Consider the following 23,608-nt stretch of genomic DNA (forward strand, 5'->3'; position numbering starts at 1 on the left):
GAAGCGTAGCATAAATAAAGGGGGCATATAAGCAGACAATGAAAGCTCTTACAATATTTGATGATTACATTTCTCTAAACAGGCTATAGGCTACATGTGTACCACCAAGTCAGAGAAGTAGGCTGACATAAGGGGGAAAGGGAACAAATTATTAGGGTGAGACACATGGGCTACTAAAAGCTTACTACACAACATACACTTAGTATTCATTTCTCAGCTACAGTATACATATCTCCCTGGCATTTACATAATTTTTGCAGCAGCATACAAAACATTTTTGGACTCAACATTGTCTGTGCTCACTTGAACAGGAAGGTGGCGCAGCGGGCCTTCTTGTGGGCAAAGTTTGTCATGAAACTTTGTCATCAAATTCTGTCAGTCTTTGGATTTATGGTGCTTTCAACACAACTGGGAACTTTGAAAAAAACTAGGTCGAATCATGATGTCAGTGATTTTCAGGGTGTAGCTCTAGAAAGAGGCCTGAGTTCCCGACTTAGAATTCCGAGTTGGATGACCATTCAAAACGTATTTCCCCAGTTGTCTTGAACTCACTGAAGTCTGAGATTTCCCAGTTCCCGAATTTCCAGTTGTTTTGAATGCGGCAGAAGTCATGCTGGATTGACAGCATGGCCACTTTATTCAACCTTTTCTGGCCCATGGTGTTGCGTGTGAATGTTTATCCTTTAAAGCTTGGAAAAGAGACCCTTAAACCCAGACTTGGACCACACACCCTCTCCACCTAATAACAGGCAGGGGAAGCAAAACAGTGATTGCTTTGCAACTGATTCCTTCCAAACCACTCATTGTTGAATTTGCGATTTCCAACTTTTTGTGTAATGTTTATAGCCAATGGCTGACGAGCACCAATCTATAATTTATCTTCATATTTTTACATTTTAGTAATTTAGCAGACACTGTTATCCAGAGCAATTAGGGTTAAGTGCCTTGCTCAAGGACACATCAACAGATTTTTCACCTAGTCGGCTTGGGGATTTGATCCAGCGTCCTTTCAGTTAATGGCCCAACGCTCTTAACCTCTAAGCTACCTGCCACCCTATGACAAGGATCTGCAAATGACAAAGATTGAAAAGCATTTGCCAGTAGATTATCAAAGTGATTCATGATGATGACTGCTTGTTTAGCTAATCAAAGCTACGGTAGATATAACGCGAGTTGACGTCATTTTATTTGTGGCCAATGACCTTGAGCCTTCTTGGATGGCAGCACCCAAGTGGGCTTGAACTTTCTAGCTCTCCCTGTAGATTTTGCTGTGACAGAGCACTGATGCAATCACTGCGCATTTAGAGAATATTACCAAACCCTACGCTCTGTATTTTCTGCTGGCTGCCCGTCCACCACATAAATCACTGAGCTAGGCTGAAACACCTGCATTTTGGAGCTAACTTACTCAAGAAAGCAAAAAAGAGACCATATTCGTATGTGGCTTTATTAACTCAATATCTATATATTTTTTTTACATTGTTGCAAACTGATATGTGACACATACCCAAATAACATGCAAAACATGCAACACCATTTTTATTTTTAGCTAAACAGGTGGGGCTCAAAACAGGTGGGGCTCTGTGTGTGTATTGTTTTGAATTGATAGCTATTGCTGCACTGTTGGAGCTAGAAACATTAGCATTTAGTTGCACTTGCGATAACATGTGCAAGTCTGTGTACACGACCAATACATTTTGATTTGATTTGTTCCGTCTTTTATCCAATCAATTATTCAGTGAAATCTAACCGGAAATTAAGTGAAAGGCATGTTAAAGTCCCATGTCCCACTGGGTAAGGAATAGCTGTTATTACTGGCTTTTAATCTCAGCGACCGCCAGTCTTAAGAGGGGCAGGAAACTGACTCTCATTCCGCCCACCAAATACAGATGAACAGAAGGCATGAGACATGGTAAGCCTCTCTAAAGGAAGGATATCCCATTCCCATCTCAGCCGTCTTTATCCATTAACATTCAAAATAAGAACAATCCCTAAGTGTGCTATGCCAATCTGAATTAATTCCAAGTATCCTAGAGAGTCACTCGAATTGTGTCCGTTTTGGCATAGCACACTTAGGGATTGTTCTTACTTAAAATCATACTAGAATATGAGTTAAACTTAAAATGAAAAAGTTATTCACTTACAGTGCATTCGGAAAGTATTCAGACCCCTTCCATTTTTCCACATTTTGTTACGTTACAGTCTTATTCTAAATGGATTACATTTTTTTTTTTAAATCAATGTTTCCACAATACCCCAGTGAAAACAGGTTTTTAGAAATGTTTGCAAATGTATTTTAAAAACAGAAATATCTTATTTACATAAGCATTCAGACCCTTTGCTATGAGACTCGAAATTGAGCTCAGGTGCATCCTGTTTCCATTGAACAGTGGCCTCCATCATTCTTAAATGGAAGAGGTTTGGAACCACCAAGACTCCTCCTAGAGCTGGCCAAACTGAGCAATCTAGGGAGAAGGGCCTTGGTCATGGAGGTGACCAAGAACCCGATGGTCACTGACAGAGCTCTAGAATTACTCTATGGAGATGGGAGAACCTTCCAGAAGGACAACCATCTCTGCAGCATTCCACCAATCAGGCCGTTATGGTAGGCCAGACTGAAGTCACTCCTCAGTAAAAGGCACATGACAGCCCGCTTGGAGTTTGCCTAAAGGCACCTAAAGGGCTCTCACACCACGAGAAACAAGATTCTCTGGTCTGATGAAACCAAGATTGAACTCTTTGGCCTGAATGCCAAATATCACGTCTGGAAGAAACTTGCCACCATCCCTACAGTGAAGCATGGTGGTGGCAGCATCATGCTGTGGGGATGATTTTTAGCAGCAGGGACTGGGAGACTAGTCAGGATAGAGGGAAAGATGAACTGAGTAAAGTACAGAGAGATCCTTGATGAAAGCCTGCTCCAGAGCGCTCAGGACATCAAACTGGGGTGAAGGTTCACCTTCCAACAGAACAACAACCCGAAGCACACAGCCAAGACAACGCAGGAGTGACTTTGAGACATGTTTCTGAATGTCCTTGAGCCAGAGCCCGGACTTGAACCCGATCTAACATCTCTGGAGAGACCTGAAAATAGCTGCGCAGTGACGCTCCCCATCCAACCTGACAGAGCTCGAGAGGATCTTCAGAGAAGAATGACAAAGTACTGAGTAAAGGGTGTGAATACTTATGTAAATGTGATATTTCAGTTAAAAATTTTTTTTTATAAATGTGCAAAAATGTATACAAATCTGTTTTTGCTTTCTCTGTCAGGTTGGATGGGGAGCGTCACTGCGCAGCTATTTTCAGGTCTCTCCAGAGATGTTAGATCGGGTTCAAGTCCGGGCTCTGGCTCAAGGACATTCAGAAACTTGTGTGTAGATTGATGAGGAAAAAGGCTGTAACGTTACAAAATGTGGAAAAAGTCAAGGGGTCTGAATCCATCCCGAATGCACTGTACGCTCTATTGTTTAGAGGCTACTGTCAACACGTACATAACACATGACAGAGGGCACGATATGATGAGCCTGCTTATGAGTCACTGGTGAATCTGTCCATTTAAGCTTTCAAATTAAGCTTGATCATGTCATTTCATGTACAAGCTGTTTTTATGAGTCAGCTTTCAATTGCAACATTAATTGAAGGCTTAATTAAATCCGTAGAGCTGAAGATATGTGCTCGTGTTTGAAATTTAAAGGCAATGTTCACGCATTGGCGGAGACTGAATTCAGGTAAACGCTGCATATGTCGGCTCAATCGGAAATTACCTGTACATTTCAATCACGCTGTATCTTCCGCGAAACGGATTGAATCGAGCCATGAGTGTTTGCCCTGTATTGGATGGTTGCTTACTGTTCCAGATAAAACATGTTCTAGCCGTGTACAGCACATCTTAGAAAAGCGGTTGAGAAGAATAAGTGAGATAGACATAGCAGCCTGGCCTCAAAGCCATACGTAACATACATGATGTATTTCTGAGCACCTCCAAGATGTATGATACCTACTAATGGTCTAGTTACTTTAGACAGAAATAAAAGTAGGGAGGTTGGTCAGGGAGGATGGGTGGGCGTAATCTGTGACCGTCCAGCAATCTAAAGGTTGCGTGTTTGAGTGGCGTAAGGTACAACTGTAGCATGTTAGCTCACCCTTCCCCTAATCCCTATTCTAATATTCCCTTAATCTTTCATGTAAATTATCCTAACCTTTGTCGTTAGTTCACCTAACCATCAACGTAAATCCTCCCCTTTATTCTCCTTTGTACTGTAGTTACGAAGCAACAAGCAACCTGGTCTCAGAAAGACATATAATACTATACATCCTTCAAAATGTAGGGAGCCATGGGGACTCGTGACCACATATTCCATGAGTATACTTTTATTACCATCAAAGTCATGAACTCAGTCAAGGAGTACAGTACAGAGCCTACAAATGAGAGAAAATAGATGACCATTAAATTGAGAAATAATAGGTACATCAGAAAGAGCATGAAATTAACAGACATGGAATACTAAATACAGTGGCACTGAAACAAAGCATTGCTTAAGATTGTGTAACAGTATTTATTTGCGGTCATAAGTAAGAGGATGGTATATTCTCACAGATTTCTTCAGATATTGCTGTTAAGCTTTTAATGGAAATCAAAATGTTCTGGCAAAATGAAGACATTGTGTAATGTTATATCTCAATAATGTATCTGAATATGCATATCAATCAATCAGTATATATATACACACACAGTACCAGTCAAAAGTTTGGACACACCTACTCATTCAATGGTTTTGCCTCTTTTTTTTTTTTACAATTTTCTAGACATCAAAACTATGAAATAACACAAATGGAATCATGTAGTAACCAAAAAAGTGTTAAACAGATCAAAATATATTTTATATCTGAGATTCTTCAAAGTAGCCACCCTTTGTCTTGATGACAGCTTTGCACACTCTTGGCATTCTCTCAACCAGCTTCATGAGGTAGTCACCTGGAATGCATTTCAATTAACAGGTGTGCCTTGTTAATTTGTGGAATTTTTAATGCGTTTGAGCCAATCAGTTGTGTTGTGACAAGGTAGGGGTGGTATACAGAAGATAGCCCCATTTGGTAAAAGATCAAGTCCATATTATGGCAAGAACAACTCAAATAAGCAAAGAGAAATGACAGTCCAACATTACTTTAAGACAAAGTGCAGTCGCCAAAATCATAAACCGCTATAAACCGAAACTGGCTCTCATGAGGACCGCCACAGGAAAGGAAGACTCGGAGTAACCTCTGCTGCAAAGAAACCACTAATAAAGGAATCCAATAATAAGAAGAGACTTGCTTGGGCCAAGAAACACGAGCAATGGACATCAGACCAGTGGAAATTTGTCGTTTGGTCTGATGAGTCCAAATTTGAGATTTTTGGTTCCAACGGTCGTGGGTTTGTGAGACGCAGAGTAGGTGAACAGATGATCTCTGCATATGTGGTTCCCACTGTGAAGCATGGAGGAGGAGGTGTGATGGTGTGGAGTTGCTTTGCTGGTGACACCATCAGTGATTTATTTAAAATTCAAGGCACACTTAACCAGCATGGCTACCACAGCATTCTGCAGCGATACACCATCCCATCTGGTTTGCGCTTCGTGGGACTATCATTTATTTTTCAACAGGACAATGACCCAAAACACCTCCAGGCTGTGTAAAGCCTATTTGACCAAGAAGGAAAGTGATGGAGTGCTGCCTCAGATGACTTGGCCTCCAAAATCACCAGACCTCAACCCAATTGAGATGGTTTGTGATGAGTTGGACCGCAGAGTGAAGGAAAAGCAGCCAACAAGTGCTCAGCATATGTGGGAACTCCTTCAAGACTGTTGGAAAAGCATTCCAGGTGAAGCTGGTTGAGAGAATGCCAAGAGTGTGCAAAGCTGTCATCAAGGCAAAAGGTGGCTACTTTGAAGAATTGAAATATAAAATATATTTTGATTTGTTTAACACTTTTTGGTTACTACATGATTCCATATGTGTTATTTTACAGTTTTGAAGTCTTCACTATTATTCTACAATGTAGAAAATAGTAAAAATAAAGAAAAATCCTTGAATGAGCAGGTGTCCAAACTTTTGACTGGTAATGTATATATACAGTATATATGTTCTCGTAGGTGTCAGAGACATGCATAAGCAATAGACTGGGGAGCAATAACTTTTCTCTGATCAACAAAAAATGAAGTAGCACATTTGATTTGACTTCCTGCCTTTCATTGAAAATAATTGCTCAAACTTTTCTTAAATACATACTTCCATAGAACGTGCAGGTGAACACAGAAGCATAGCCCCTTGACAACAAATGCATTAATACACTGTATAATTAAATAGCTGTGTATAATAGCTACTGTTTGCTGACAATAAAATCACTGTCTTGCTGTATCAAGGAAGGAGCCACCCTCTGCACAGATGGCTGGTACTGTAAACAGAAAGATGGGAGCCAAGTCAGAAGCATGACTAATATGATCTAGGCTCTGCCTTGTTTGACACTGGCCATGTGTTAGTTGGCTAACTGTCTGGACAGGGTATCGACTGTTGTCAAAGTCTATAGGCTTTTAACTTACAGGTACGTACATGCACTTTATAGAGGACACCAAGAGAAGAATCACAGTTTCGGCAGCAAGTAGAATATTGCTCAACTTACGGTGATTACAGAGAACTCTTGCAGTACCTCGTTATTGACTATACTGAAAGGGACCAAAGACCGACTACTATTATGTTTTTGTTATTGTTATGAATATCTTGAGAATAATTAAACCTATGAATAAATAGATAAATAAACAAATACATATGTTTGTAAAAACATGAGATGTTTTTAACACAATTGCTCTTAATTGTTCTGTTTCCTTTAATCAACAACACCTTGTAAAAAAAAGCTGGTGGGGGATAAAAATGGCTTTTACAGGTGGTGCTTTACACAGTCACAATCGAATGTTATACAATTGCGAAAAGAATATCATGCTTTTCCTTGTAGGCTAAATTGTATTTATTTACAAATGGATCTACGTACTTTAGGATGCATAAGAATGAATAAGTCAGAAGAACTGTTAAACCATAAACGGAATGAAAAAATAATAATATTTTATAGAAAAAGTTGATCTAATCGCATAGGATGGATGAAGATATGTTATGACTGAGGCCTGCCGTGAAATTCATAAAGATGAGCTACAAACTTAATTCTAGATGCATAGAAACTACTGTGTAACAAACACAACTCATTTAATATAACTGTCACGTTCCTGACCTGTTTTCTGTTATTTTTGTATGTGTTTAGTTGGTCAGGGCGTGAGTTTGGGTGGGCATTCTATGTTTTGTGTTTCTATGTTTAGGTCATTGGTAATTAGCCTTATATGGTTCTCAATCAGGGACAGGTGTTTGACGTTTCCTCTGATTGAGAACCATATAAAGGTAGGCTGTTCACACTGTTTGTTTGTGGGTGATTGTCTTCCGTGTCTGTGTCTGTGCACCACACGGGACTGTTTCGTTTGTTCGTTTGTGTAGTCTGTACCTGTTCATGCGTTCTTCGTGTATATGTAAGTTCGTTTGTTCAGGTCTTTTGACTTCGTTTATTATTTTGTAAATTCTCAAGTGTGTTTAGTTTTCGTCTTGTTTAATAAATATCATGTCGTATAACAACGCTGCGCTTTGGTCCAATCCCTACTCCTCCTCTTCGGACGAAGAGGAGGAGGACAACCGTTACAATAACGTACATTTACAGTAGTGGCACATGATGTATGATATGATATGAATAGTTAGAAGTTTATGGAATGATGTAGTCCATTTGAACAAAACATGAGCATCAACAGTGCCCTTCACTTGGAGCCTAACGAACAGAAAGACCTTCATGTTTCCAGTTTAAAGGCAGTAGCAGGATTAGCACGTTCTTTCCACCAAGTGCTTATCATTTTGAAATTAACAGCAAAAGTTAAGAATGCATGCTGTTTTGACTACTTCTATAAAGGTCTCTATATACAGAATCTTTACACTGACAGCCATGTGGTGCTTTCCTAAGCAGAAAGCTGGCGAGGGAAAGGGATTGGAGGATACCTAGTCAGTTGGTAAACTGAATGCATTCAACTGAAATATGTCTTTCACATTTCACCCAGCATGTTGTGGATGCTGCCTTTCACTTACACTGGGCCTGCTGCATCCCCCAGTAAACATAATTGCTGCAGCACAGACAAAACTACTGATGAGTGTATACAACAAATAACAAAGACAGCAATGTTCACCCCCCAAAAAGAGATCAAACAGGATCTTTCCATGTGTAGAGAGGGGTGTAAAGGAGGAATGCTACAGATCATTATGTAAAATCATCACTATAAGAGCAAAGCCAAGCTGTTCATTACCTTATTGTATGCCATGATAATGCATTGGAATACTGTGAGAGTAGGACTGGGTAAAAATGTTCCCAAACTTGGCTCATTAAGAGGAAATCAAAGCAGGTTTGGTACAATTACATATTTCCATATGATTTAAAGGGGAGAGTTCAGAGAAAATATGTAGCTGTTAGCTGGGCTGCATTAGACACAAAAAGCCCCTGTAAGGCCAGAGGGATGTTTCAAAAATACAGAATACATGTAGCCAGATCAATTCAACACTCAGGAAAGATAGGACACAGGCTCTGTGAGATGTTATTCATGCTGCAAGTGAGAGAGATAAGTCAGTGTCACCATGCTAGTGTGCAGGAAAGACGATCGCTGGGAGTGAAGGAGGTCATAGGAGGCAGTTCACCGTCTAACCCTGCTCATCGTCAACTTCAGTTGCTGGTTGGAGGGGAGTCGGGGACTCTCCGTTACACCGTGACAACGGATCAACCTCCTCCGGGGCTTCAACTGGGGCCTCCACTGGGCTGGCCTCCTCAGGGGCCGGGGGTGGAGCTGTGACCTCTGCTGCACCTTGGGGAGTGGCATCACACGTCATGGCCTCCATGCCAGCAGGGGGCTCTGTGACAGCAGCAGGCTCCCCCTCAGGGGCTGCAGCAGCCGGGGCGGGTTCTCCTGCTGCAGAGCTGGTTACTACTGCTGGGATGGTTGCCCCCGCGTCAGCACTCTGTTCTGGAGCTCTCAGTCGCTTCATGATGGTAGTAACCCGCACCGCTTTCTGTGGGAGGCAGTCGCAGAACACACTCTACTCAAGGCGCCTAGTTACTATATATTTTAAAGCTTTTACAGAACATGTAGCCAATTCTAAAGCCTTATACTTGCACTGTCACCAATCATTTATCCCATTTCAAATTCTCAAGGCCCATAAAACATATATAGCAAATGTGTGATAGATAGTGTAATGAAACAGGCAGGGAGCAGGCCTCGAACCCTCGACCGTCTAGCCCGAAGTCCAGCGCGCTATCGACTGTGAAGGAAACGCACGCTCAAGCGGCAGAGTCGATATCCGCGCTTATAAACCCAGGGTCGTTACAATAGTTCCCTCCCATCTCTCCTTCAGTGATGAAGAACTGGAACAGATAAAAAGAGAGGCTTACCTTCCACTTAGCTTTGGCAAAGTTCTTCTCTATCTGTGCACAGACATTATCCTTAATATTCTTATTTGAGGCTGCATTTCCAGAAATCCTGAGGAGATAAAGGGGGAAAAGGAAACTTCACTATAATGAGGCTTTGTAATCTTCTCTTGACATGTACAGTACAAGTGACAGCTCAGCAGATGGGGGTGAGTAATACTAATAAAACAACATCACTGACAACCTGTTTAAATGTATTTATTCATAAGAACACTCGGACACATCATACTTACCACGGACACATCATACGGACTCATCAATCAACTAGATTAATCTGGTTCATTTTCACTTCACATCTGGTATATCTCCTTAGTACTGTGGCCTTGTGGTATATCCCTATAGTAGGCTACTGTGTTAATGTGTATTTCTATACCACTCATGGTTGATGGCCTCCTGAGCAGTCAGCCTCTGATCCTGGTCTACCTCCATCATACGGGCGACCAGGCCTTTTGCTGCAATACAATAAAAGCAATATCTCAAAAAACAGCAGTTACAGTTGAAGTCGGAAGTTTACATACACTTAGGTTGAAGTCATTAAAACTCGTTTTTCAACCACTCCACAAATTTCATGTTAACAAAGTATATATTTTTGCAAGTCGGTTAGGACATCTACTATGTACATGACACAAGTAATTTTTCCAACAATTGTTTACAGACAGATTAGTTCACTTATACTTCACTGTATCACAATTCCAGTGGGTCAGAAGTTTACATACACTAAATTGACTGTGCCGTTAAACAGCTTGGGAAAATCCAGAAAATGATGTCATGGCTTTAGAAGCTTCAGATAGGATAATTGGCATAATTTGAGTCAATTGGAGGTGTACCTGTGGATGTTTTTCAAGGCCTACCTTCAAACGCAGTGCCTCTTTGCTTGACATCATGGGGAAATGAAAAGAAATCAGCCAAGACCTCAGAAAAAAAAATTGTAGACCTCCACAAGTCTTGTTCATCCTTGGGAGCAATTTCCAAACGCCAGAAGGTACCACGTTCATCTGTACAAACAATAGTACGCAAGTATAACACCATGGGACCACGCACCCGTCATACCGCTTAGGAAGGAGACGCGTTCTGTCTCCTAGAGATGAACGTACTTTGGTGCGAAAAGTGCAAATCAATCTCAGAACAACAGCAAAGGATCTTGTGAAGATGCTGGAGGAAACAGGTACAAAAGTATCTATATCCACAGTAAAACGAGTCCTATATCGACATAACCTGAACGGCCGCTCAGCAGGGAAGAAGCCACTGTTCCAAAACCGCCATAAAAAAGCCAGACTACGGTTTGCAACTGCGCATGGGAACAAAGATCGTACTTTTTGGAGAAATGTCCTCTGGTCTGATGAAACAAAAATAGAACTGTTAGGCCATAATGACCATCGTTATGTTTGGAGGAAAAAGGGGAAGGCTTGCAAGCTGAAGAACACAATCCCAACCGTGAAGCACGGAGGTGGTAGCATCATGTTGTGGGGGTGCTTGACTCAGTTACCTGACTCAGTTACACCAGCTCTGTCAGGAGGAATGGGCCAGAATTCACCCAACTTATTGTGGGAAGCTTGTGGAAGGCTACCCAAAATGTTTGACCCAAGTTAAACAATTTAAAGGCAATGCTACCAAATACTAATTGAGTGTATGTAAACTTCTGACCCACTGGGAATGTGATGAAAGAAATAAAAGCTGAAATAAATCATTCTCTCAACTATTATTTTGACATTTCACATTCTTTAAGTAAAGTGGTGATCCTAACTGACCTAAGACAGGGAATTTTTACTAGGATTAAATGTCAGGAATTGTGAACCTGATTTTAAATATATTTGGCTAAGGTGCATGTAAACTTCTGACTTCAACTGCAATCCTCCTGATGGAATCAGAAAACAAACAGGATATGATTTTGAACGTGAAAAAGTGAACAGATAAAATCCTCCCTTTTGAATTTCTATTTACCCAGTAAGCTGTTGTTTATAGTCTCCTGTGTCTCTACTTCATCTTAACAGTACCTGACTCTGAGATGTCGTCCCAGTACGGAGAGTCAAACTCATAGTCCCCCGCCAAGATCTTCCTGAACAGGTTCTTGTCGTGGTTTTCATAATCATCATCATCAGTTTCCTCATAGAAAGGAGGGTTGCCTGAAAGCCTGAGGGCCACAAAACAAAAGGAGCTCTTTATCAGCTTGTATTGTAATACCATGTGCACAAATGTCATGTAAAGATTTGATGTATTGCAGTAGGTAATACCCTATAAATAAGATATCCGTACTGCTTTTGAGCATACCATGTGGAGTAGAGTGAAGATGGTCTCTTTCAGTAAAGTAGTCACCATTCATGTTGTCCGTCTGTATAATTCCAAATCTCCCATCCTCTGAGTAGACTCACAACCCACCCCTCTTGCAGTAGTATACAGTGGTTCTCCCTTTAAAAGTTGCGTCATACTGCAGCACACCTTGCGGGCTGCCGCAGAATTCTATGGCACATTATTTAATTGTCAGCCATTGTTACCATTAATGCTAGTTAGTGCTAGTTTGACCACCAGAGGCCATCTTTGAGAAGCATTTGATAGCCTTCAATATTGGCTGTACTAGAGAATTTAAAATCTTTTTTTGTAATAACATAGTATATGGGATTGATTTTAATAAATGTAACTTAATTCATTTGATTAATATTATGGTGTTTCTATTCCAAGAAAAACCCTCCGGGTTTCCCTTAGGATGGACCGGAAAATATGGCGATGTACAACGTGACAGTCGGGAGAGTAGGCTACAGTACTAAGAGCATAACATTTCCACACCCTACTTGTAGTCTAACATATACCCAAACTGAAATATTTTTAATATTCAATGATGTGACTCCGCCAATAATTCGATTTAGAGGATTGGAGGATTCTAAATTAATATCTAAGAGGCATTTTCGTTAGGGCAAATCTGATCTGTGAGAAGATCTAAGGGTCTTTTATATCATTCTAAATTAATTAATAATAATAATCGCTTTGTTTAAAAATAACTATATTTTGGAGATGATTTTGTTTTCAAATAACCTAAATTGAGTGAGAAAAAGGCCATTCTTGAACATACAGTAGGGTGAGACATTCTTACTAATTTGTAAATAAAGCCAATCTGTTATTTTGAATTATTTATTTCAGTTTTTATAGGGAGAGAAACCAAAAGGCCACTGTCGCCTCATGGGTCTCCCGGGCGCGGCCGGCACGGGTATCAAACCAGCATCTGCAGCAACGCAGTTTGTTTAGGCCACTCGGGAGGCCCCATCCACAAAGTTTTTAATACTGATCAATTGCCTTGCACAAAGTATCAAAATACAGAGAGGTGTTGGCAAGAGTCTGTTGTCCTGCTAACCGCCGATAATGGACTATTATAATACATGGTGTCTAGGTCAGGATAACCAAAACATTTCTTTATTAAAGACTTTCAGAAAGAATGTTGGTACTTGATCCAAAGCTATGAATGAGTGAGTCACTCAGCTTTATGTAGGTGCTGAGGCTATATGACTGCGCCACCAACTAGATTATTTAGCAGACATCCCTTGCTTATATTCAGTCAACACATATATCTTAAGAATATCATGGAATATAATTGAACATTTTCATTTCTCTTAGAATAAAAACCTTAGTGTAACAACAGTTTTAGTAAGTAATACTGACGAGCAGAAACAAAAAAATAAGTGTATTTTTCAGGGGGTGCGCGTGCAGGACAGACGAATAGCAATTCTTACACTATTGTTCTAAATTCAATCATCTTCTTCATCTTCATCATTCAGTTCATTGAAATTCAATTTTGAAGTTGTGCACAATTATCAGTTTCTATTTGGTTTATGTCACCCATTCATTGTCAGTTAGAGACACATTAGCACCTTGGGACCCAAAAGCATAATCAGTGCTCTAACTCCCCCTTGCGCTGGTCTGGAGCAATGAAGCAGTGACGCAGGGTACCGTACTAAACAACAAATTACCTCTAAATCCTGCAGCATAATCTCAAAACGTTTAGTTGAGCAACCGCTGTATATGGGCCCATGGCTCCCTATGCTGATAATCAAACCACTCACAGTATGTACATGATGACACCCAGGGCCCAGCAGTCCACTGGCCTGCCGTATCTCTGTCTCCCAACCACTTCTGGTGCTGCAGGGACACAAACACAGTTAAAGATTCTCTCTTTATATCAGTAACAAAACAATATACAGCAAGCTCTCTGTTGAATTTTTTGTTGATGTTCTTCTCACATATGCTTTCCTGCGCTCCCATAAACTGCTCCCCAAAACCAACTCTCGAAGATACCCACTGCTCCCTCTCCCAGGCAGTCTGTGCTCCCCCTTAACAAGGTACTAATCCCTCCCCCGCTCCTTCCCCAGTCCTTACCAAGGTACTCTGGGGTTCCACAGGGGTCTTTGATGAGCCCGGTCTCCAGCTTTGCCAGGTGGAAGTCACTGATCACTATTTTGGAGTGCTTCAGGCGGTTGAAGTACACCAAATTCTCCAGCTGAGAAAAGGAACAGGGCGACAGCTGACGTTTGCCCAAGTTTTGCTAAAGTAATCTCATTCAAAACTTACACAGACTTAGAGCAGACTTCATCACTGGTAAATATTGAAGCAGTCAAACTCTTACTTTAGCATCACACAAGTGTCTAAAAATGACAGTCCAATTTTCTTTGTTCAAACAAAGCAAGATCAGTGTGGTGTCAATCTGATCAAGTACATTTGCATAATACATTTGCATTATAAATGTGCCTTTTCAGAAAAGTTTGCCTAAAAACACAGTCCAAGTCAAAAGTTTGGACACACCTATTAATTTAAGGGTTTTTCTTTATTTTTACCATTTTCCACATTGTAGAACAATAGTGAAGACATCAAAACTATGAAATAACACATATGGAAAAATGTAGTAACCAAAAAAGTGTTAAACAAATCAAAATATAATCAAAATATCAAAATATTTGACATTCTCATTTTTGGTCAAATAGCCCTTACACAGTCTGGAGGTGTGTTGGGTCATTGTCCTGTTGAAAAATAAATGATTGTCGCACGAAGTGCAAACCAGATGGGATGGTGTATCGCTGCAGAACGCTGTGGTAGCCATGTCGGTTAAGTCTGCCTTGAATTCTAAATAAATCACTGACAGTGTCACCAGCAAAGTACCCACACACCATCACTCCTCCATGCTTCACGGTGGGAACCACACATGCGGAGATCATCTGTTCACCTACTCTGCGTCTCACAAAGACACAGCGGTTGGGACCAAAAATCTCAAATTTGGACACATCAGACCAAAGGACATATTTCCACCTGTCTAATGTCCATTGCTCATGTTTTTTGCCCCAATCAAGTCTCTTCTTCTTCTTACAGCATTCCACTATGAAGGTCTGAATCTGTCACACCCTGATCTGTTTCACCTGTCTTTGTGTTTGTCTCCAGGTGTAGCCCATCTTCCTGGTTATCCCCCGTTTATTTACAGTGGCTTGCAAAAAATATTCACCCCCTTGGCATTTTTCCTATTTTGTTGCCTTAAAACCTGGAATTCCCCTTAAACCACTCGAGTGTTGCTTTAGCAGTATGCTTGTCCTGCTGGAAGGTGAACCTCCGTCCCAGTCTCAAATCTCTGGAAGACTGAAACAGATTTCCCTCGATAATTTCCCTGTATTTAGCGCCATCCATCATTCCTTCAATTCTGACCAGTTTCCCCGTCCCTGCCGATGAAAAACATCCCCACAGCATGATGCTGCCACCACCATGCTTCACTGTGGGGATGGTGTTCTCGGGGTGATGAGAGGGGTTGGGTTTGCGCCAGACCTAGCGGTTTCCTTGATGGCCAAAAAGCTACATTTTAGTCTCATCTGACCAGAGTACCTTCTTCCATGTGTTTGGGGAGTCTTCCACATGCCTTTCTTTAAGCAATGGATTTTACTGGCCACTCTTCTGTGAAGTCCAGCTCTGTGGAGTGTACAGCTTAAGGTGGTCCTATGGACAGATACTCCAATCTCCGCTGTGGAGCTTTGCAGCTTTGCAGCTCCTTCAGGGTTATCTTTGGTCTCTTTGTTGCCTCTCTGATTAATGCCCTCCTTGCCTGGTCCATGAGTTTTGGTTGGCGGCCCTCTCTTGGCAGGTTTGTTGTGGTGCCATATTCTTAACATTTTTAATAATGTATTTAATGGTGCTCTGTGGGATGTTCAAAGTTTCTGATATTTTTTTATAACCAACCCTGATCTGTACTTCTCCACAACTTTGTTCCTGGACTGTTTGGAGAGCTCCTTGGTCTTCATGGTGCCGCTTGCTTGGTGGTGCCCTTTGCTTAGTGGTGTTGCAAACTCTGGGGCCTTTCAGAACAGGTATAGATATACTGAGATCATGTGAGACTTAAATTGCACACAGGTGGACTTGATTTAACTATTTATGTGACTTCTGAAGGTAATTGGTTGCACCAGATCTTATTTAGGGGCTTCGTAGCAAAGGGGGTGAATACATATACACGCACCACTTTTTTAAGATTTTTTTTGAAACAAGTTATTTTTTTCATTTCACTTCACCAATTTGGACTATTTTGTGTATGTCCATTACATGAAATCCAAATAAAAATATATTTAAAATTACAGGTTGTAATGCAACAAAATTGGAAAAACACCAATGGGGATGAATACTTTTGCAAGGCATTGTATACTTGTGTTCTCTGTTTGTCTGTTGTCAGTTCGTCTTGTCTTGTCAGGTCTTACCACCGTGTTTTCCCGTCTCGCTGCTTTCTCAAGTTCTGTTTCCTAGTTTCCCCGGTTCTGACCATTCTGCCTGCCCTGACCCCGAGCCTGCCTGCCCTTCTGTACCTGTCTGACTCTGACACGTTTACAAACCTCTGCCTGTCCTGACACCGAGCCTGCCTGAATTTATTTGGGCTGCAATCTGAGGTGCAGTTAATTGCCGAATTCTGAGGCTGGTAACTCTAATGAACTTATCCTCTGCAGCAGAGGTAACTCTGTGTCTTCTTTTCCTGTGGCGGTCCTCATGAGAGCCAGTTTCATCATAGTGCTTGATGGTTTTTGTGGCTGCAATTGAAAACTTTAAAAGTTCTTGACATTTTCCGGATTGACTGACCTTCATGTCTTAAAGTAATGATGGACTGCTTTTTGCTTATTTGAGCTGTTCTTGCCATAATATGAACTTGGTATTTTACCAAATAGGGCTATATTCTGTATACAACCCCTACCTTGTCACAACACTACTGATTGGCTCAAACGCATTAAGAAGGAAAGAAATTCCACAAATTCAATTTTAAAAAGGCATACCTGTTAATAATTGAAATGCATTCCAAAGAATGGCAAGAATGTAAAAGCTGTCATCAAGGCAAAGGGTGACTACTTTGAAGAATGTCAAATATAAAATATATTTTGATTTGTTTAACACTTTTTTTGGTTACTACATGATTCCATATGTGTCATTTCATAGTTTTAATGTCTTCACTATTGTGCTACAATGTAGAAAATAGTAAAAATAAATACAAATCCTGGACTGAGTAGGTGTGGCCAAACTTTTGACTGGTACTGTATACACTTCAACCCAATTAAACAAGTCAAAAATGTATTTAAAAGAACCAGTGGCGTTTAAAATAAGCAGTGGGCTTAGTACCTTGAGGTTCCTGTGGACAATGTGCAGGGAGTGAAGATAGGCCACGGCCTCCAACACCTGCCGGACCACATTACTGGTGTCGCGCTCTGAATAGTAGCCCTGGTCCAGGATCCAATCAAATACCTCTCTGCCAGTAGCACTGTGGGGAGAAAGTGAGTGGCATGAAGCAGAAGCATGGTGCTGACCTACAGTAGGTGCTTTGAGCCTGACTGTCTCTGGTTCAAATAATTCACAGATCCTTTTTAATAATACAACTTTATTTGATATCTCTGACACGGAGACACTTTGGGGAAAAATGTTTGCATTACTATGCAATTACCATAGAAGTGACACCATGCCAAGGGCGAAGACATCAACATTTGACAAAATTACAGAATTACCAAACATGCTTAATGTGATGATTTCTGATGGTCATTATCAGAATAAAAGACCCACAAATCAATGCAATCCTGGAGGATATGAGTATCATATATTTTGTGAATTTGTGAATCAGTCATATAGACCTCAAAACAGATTTAGAGTTTTATACACTGCTGGAAATAGGAGATTATTAGCTTCAAAACTATTTAGAACTTGTGTACTAACTGTTCCAATTGAGCACAGCATAGTTACAACAGAGGTCTCCCTGATCAGCTGTTTAGAGAAAATCACCCCCAAAGTTTGTTGTTGGTTTTCCGATTACAATCTGCACGTCGCAATGCAAGTCCCACTGTATAAAACATATTATTTGTCATCACTTGTAGCTGGCTTGCTACTCATTTAACAGTTTGACAAGATAATGTATTACTAGCTAGATAATATGTTTAAAAATGAGTTTGTGGTTGTATTTGCCAGCTAAACTGCTAGCCAGCTAGCTTGTCAGTTGACTGTTAGCTAGCCATTGACTTGTTTTGAAAGGTGGATCTTCTTATCATCTGAGGCTTTCAAAGTGTACTAAAACTATGATTTCGACATTCAAATGAATTGGGTTGGCTAGAAAACATGTTGTTCTATTGAATTCTGTTTTAATCCAACAACAGGCCATGCCAATATTTTTTACGAAATGTGCAAGTTTTATGCTAATGCACTAGCACGACTTACGACTGATTATGATAGAGCATGTCACATTTAATGTTTCTATGGTAATGTATCAAATCCCCAAGAACACAGACTAATGAAAAAATGGAGCATGCAGAAATGAATCATATCTGAATACCAAATGAAGGCTGCAGAAGGGTAGTTCAGAGCTGTGCTCATATTTACAGGGCCTTAGGCTACTACAGCTCATTCCCTATAAGTGCATAATCAACACATAGACCCCTGCTGCCACAAAAACAGGGGCGCAATCTCAACCAATCAGATGACTCAACTCACAGTTCAAGGAAGAGGAAGTACTCTTTTCTGGTCTCATAGAAATCCACCAGCTGAAGAATATTTGGGTGCTTCACCCTGGAGAGAGCAGGCCACAGGGGGAGAGAGGAGAGTTAGAAGGAGTGTACAGATGGAGAGAAATGAGAGTGCCTTCATTGAGATACACAGTACGGTATAACGGTATAATAATGCTCATGAATAAAACACAACAACAGTCAACCATGCCAAGAGGAACAGCAACCATGTGCAGGAAAAAATGCAGCAATAAACATAATCAATTTATTTAAAAAAGGACAGTGAGATCTGCATGCTTAAACATCTGAATTGATGAGGGCATTTATGTGCAATCACGACCACGCGGCAGAACAGAATGGCGTGTTTGACCGTGACCACGATAACGACTGCGCCGGCTAAGAAACTTCATGGTGAGTTTTGTCAGCGAGGCTAAGAGCAATGAAGAGTTTAACGCTTCACATAATGTGTTAGACAACATGGAAACAATTGGCCATATGTGGTCTGTGTGCTGCTGGCTTTCAATGGTGCTTCAGGGGATTGGACTGATGGAATGGTATCTTTTCCAGTCACTGAAAGTAATGGCCGCCAACCACAAGAAGATTGATCAAATCCTTCAGTTCCAGAGTTTGAAGAAACCAATTGAAATAGCGAGCCCTATGAAGGTCATGCTTTTGTGTATTGGGAGAAAAGACTCCACGTATTAGATAACCCTTCAATAAATGACACTTTCATCTTCCATTACGTGCATTGGCTTTTTCATCTGTATTCTTTGAGTTCCCTACTGCCTGCAACAAATTGTTTGATAAGGCTCAGGTTATGCTAATGTTTACTGGAGAGGGAGGCAATGAAAGGGAGTCTGCCACACATGATGAATAAGAAGCCTAATGTGAGAAAAATATTTGAGGATTAACAAAGTTGGAGTAAATATTGCTACCCAGTGTGATCATTCAGTGGAATGTAGTTTGCTTTACTTTTTCATAAAAAATTATGCAGACATATTTTGTTTTCTTTGTTCTTCGCTCTAATGGTTGTCGGCAAATTCACATAGCCTATTAGAATAATACACCATCTCTTATGAAACAAAAAGCATTTACAGAGAATAGTTTTGTGAACGCAGATGCAAAATGACAGAAAGCAGAGTTTAAAGTTCATAACAAAAACTCACATCTTTAAAATAAGGATCTCGTTTTTTGCAGCCTTCCGAACTTTCCTTCCATCCTTTTTCAGGAACTTTTTACAAGTAAACATTTTCAGTGTATTTTTGTCCTTGGCCCTGAAGATCTCACAGAACTCCTCTCTGAAAAGGAAATGCACAAAACCACACATTTATAAAGATCAAAAGTACATTTAATGGATTTCTAAGTTAATTTTGTAAAGCCCTTGATTACAATTTCATAATTATTGGCCATGGAAACAGCATCCTTAGGTGGACTTGAATAAACCATTTGTCTGTATTTAAGTATTTTTTTAAAGTGAGTTAATTTTCTAATTATCTGGTTCCATATTGGACAAAGAAAAACCCAGACTAGAGGGCTGATATTGGGTTTACTGTATTTCCTGTTTGTTCAGTCAGGTGGACTACTAAGAGCATACTTACGATTTAACAATCTGTCCCAGGTCATATTTATCTGTCACCTCTGAGGGATTGTTGTAATCCTTCTTTTCCCCGAGCGTCAAACAGCCAAATGGCATGGCCAATCCTGCCCTGAGGGAGAGCGAGAGAACAACCTGGTATCATGTAATGTCACACACTATTAGCCATTAGTGTACATTATTACACACCACATCAAACAGAATCCCTCAATCATGAAACATTGCACTGCACTGATGGCGAGAAAGTCTTTCCAGAGTAAAGGGACTGATAAACAGCCAACGCCATCTGATGCTATCACTGTTGAGCCGATTGTTTCACTTGACAACTGTAACAAGCCTTTGATAATCCTGTATTAACAAACACCACTTTGATGGGCTGCAGAGCGTGATGTGAGGAGCTGCTAGGGGACTCAACTTTAAAAGCAGATCTCATTTACAGCATGCAACTGTGTCAGTCAGCACCAGGGTTCCTTTGAGGAGTCTGAACAGGGGAACCGGGTGCTAATGGAGGCAGAGCAGGAGAAGAAAAACACTAATGCAATTGTGCTCACTCAGCGAGGCTGCCAGTGTGCCACAGCAACAAGTGAAGCATTTCCAATTAGGGAAGAGGAGCGAGCGATTATGAGCAGAGCATCCGAAAACACAAATTAAAGCACTTTATGAGCTCCGCATCACACTTACGGATCTAATTTCAGTGCTGCTTATCTCTCTCTCTAACCACACTGAGTGAAACTGAAGAAAACCTAACTAAGTTTACTGCTGAGAATCAAGATTTTATGGCAAGCTTAATTTGCATGTTATTTTTATGTTTGTTGGGTAGTTTGTATACTTTCTGAAAGAAAGGATCATAGAGTCTAAAGACCAGATGGTAACAAACTCAGCAAAAAAAAGAAACGTCCCTTTTTCAGGACCCTGTTTTTCAAAGATAATTCGTAAAAATCCAAATAACTTACCAGATCTTCATTGTAAAGGGTTTAAACATTGTTTCTCATGCTTGTTCAATGAACCACAAACAATTAATGAACATGCACCTGTGGAACGGTCGTTAAGACACTAACAGCTTACAGACAGTAGGCAATTAAGATCACAGTTATGAAACTAAAAAGGCCATTCTACTGACTCTGAAAAACACCAAAAGAAAGATGCCCAGGGTCCCTGCTCATCTGCGTGAACGTGCCTTAGGCATGCTGCAAGGAGGCATGAGGACTGCAGATGTGGCCAGGGCAATAAATTGCAATGTCCGTACTGTGAGACGCCTAAGACAGCGCTACAGGGAGACAGGACAGACAGCTGATTGTCCTCGCAGTGGCAGACCACGTGTAACAACACCTGCAGAGGATCGGTACATCCGAACATCACACATGCGGGACAGGTACAGGATGGCAACAGCTGCCCGAGTTACATCAAGAACGCACAATCCCTCCATCAGTGCTCAGACTGTCCGCAATAGGCTGAGAGAGGCTGGACTGAGGGCTTGTAGGCCTGTTGTAAGGCGGGTCCTCACCAGACATCACCAGCAACAACGTCGCCTAAGGGCACAAACCCACCGTCGCTGGACCAGACAGGACTGGCAAAAAGTGCTCTTCACTGACGAGTCACGGTTTTGTCTCACCAGGGGTGATGGTCAGATTCACGTTTATCGTCGAAGGAATAAGCGTTACACTGAGGCCTGTACTCTGGAGCGGGATCGATTTGGAGGTGGAGGATCCGTCATGGTCTGGGGCGGTGTGTCACAGCATCATCGGACTGAGCTTGTTGTCATTGCAGGCAATCTCAACGTTGTGTGCTACAGGGAAGACATCCTCCTCCCTCATGTGGTACCCTTCCTGCAGGCGCATCCTGACATGAACCTCCAGCATGACAATGCCACCAGCCATACTGCTCGTTCTGTGCGTGATTTCCTTTAAGACAGGAATGTCAGTGTTCTGCCATGGCCAGCGAAGAGCCCAGATCTCAATCCCATTGAGCACGTCTGGGACCTGTTGGATCAGAGGGTGAGGGCAGGGGCCATTCCTCCCAGAAATGTCCGGGAACTTGCAGGTGCCTTGGTGGAAGAGGGGGGTAACATCTCACAGCAAGAACTGGCAAATATGGTGCAGTCCATGAGGAGGAGATGCACTGCAGTACTTAATGCAGCTGGTGGCCACACCAGATACTGACTGTTACTTTTGATTTTGACCCCCCCTTTGTTCATGGACACATTATTCAATTTCTGTTCAACTTGTTCATTGATGTCTCAGTTGTTGAATCTTGTTATGTTCATACAAATATTTACACGTTAAGTTTTCTGAAAATAAACGCAGTTGACAGTGAGAGGACGTTTCTTTGTTTTAAGTTTAGTTGTTTTAAGATTTGAGGTACAGTGGAATTATCATTAGGTTTGGTTTATAGTTCACTTTTGAGTTTCTGAATCGATGTATTGTAATGAATACTAACAAAGTGTTTTGTGTTTTTCTGGGAAAATGGGGTTGTCATTGTCTCTTTGAAATGATTCCTGTGACTATAATCTTGGGGAGAGTGAGTGAGAGAGGCCGTAAACTACCAAATTGAAAAGGGCCTGGAAGTTTTTGTGTGATTTTACCTTAAGGTTTGCAAATTGTATGTCCCCTCTGAGGTTGCCCTTATCTTGACCTAGTATAATTAAGAGTCTACAATAATGGGACATTCATTCTTTCCTCTAATAGTGATCCTACAGTATGCAGTCATGAAAAGAAAGGAGTGTATGGACAAATTTTGACATAGTTCCAATGCAGCAACGTTTTGACCACTCCGCAGCCTCTGCAGTATGCAGTCATCCCAGCTATGAAGTGGTCAGTTTGGAGAGAATCTGGATAAGTGAATGACTTAATAGCTCTATTTATAGTATCTCCCATTGTCTGAAATATATTACATTGTGTTCGATGTTAGAAGGCCCAATAGATGACATCTCATACCTTTGAATAGGGAAAATTTAAATACAATTACCTTGGATCATCTATCCCAATATTTCCCTGATCTGTCTGACATGGTTGTATGGCACACCAGGAGTGAATGTCTCTATGAACACACAATAGCTGACTATGAGCTATTACTGAATCAATTATTGTCTGTGAGAATAAATTGGATGGAGGAAACCAGAGAGAGGGAGAGAGAGAGCAGAGAGGGAGAGCAGCCAAGTGAGGGCAATCTGTTCAAAAGAACCCTGTTTACTGACTGGAAAGTCAATCAGAGACATCTGAAATGCGGAGAGGAAACGGTGCTCTCTCTGAGATATGTTTTTCATTTGAGGAGAGAGCCTGTGTTGTGTAGTGCAGGTGAGGCAAAGCGTTGACCTTTCTCTGCTCAATCTCTCACCCCATGAGAGAAAGAGACTCCTGCAGGAGCATCATTTAAATGAGAGCAGAACTGGTCTGGCAGGCCACGCCATTAACAAACGCATCAGGAAAAAATATATTCTACTAATGCACATACAAGACAATAAAATGAACATGTTCATTCCCCAAGTGGCAATAACAGCCAAAGAGACAG

At 41.1% G+C, this 23,608-nt stretch overlaps 1 protein-coding gene across 1 annotated transcript; it reads right to left on the reverse strand.

Moving 5' to 3' along the window:
- Positions 1-8,751: 8,751 nt before the first annotated feature.
- Positions 8,752-20,200, reverse strand: LOC120065597 (caM kinase-like vesicle-associated protein). Its single transcript, XM_039016659.1, has 10 exons — positions 20,106-20,200; positions 19,674-19,805; positions 18,497-18,571; positions 17,144-17,282; positions 13,895-14,015; positions 13,582-13,657; positions 11,527-11,663; positions 9,906-9,984; positions 9,497-9,584; positions 8,752-9,117 (listed from the first exon to the last, which is right to left on the reverse strand). The coding sequence occupies exons 1-10, from the start codon at positions 20,198-20,200 to the stop codon at positions 8,752-8,754; spliced, it is 1,308 nt and encodes a 435-aa protein (XP_038872587.1).
- Between the last annotated feature and the right edge of the window lie 3,408 nt (positions 20,201-23,608).

Source organism: Salvelinus namaycush, chromosome 20 (assembly GCF_016432855.1).
Source record: "Salvelinus namaycush isolate Seneca chromosome 20, SaNama_1.0, whole genome shotgun sequence".
Classification (NCBI taxonomy): domain Eukaryota; kingdom Metazoa; phylum Chordata; class Actinopteri; order Salmoniformes; family Salmonidae; genus Salvelinus; species Salvelinus namaycush.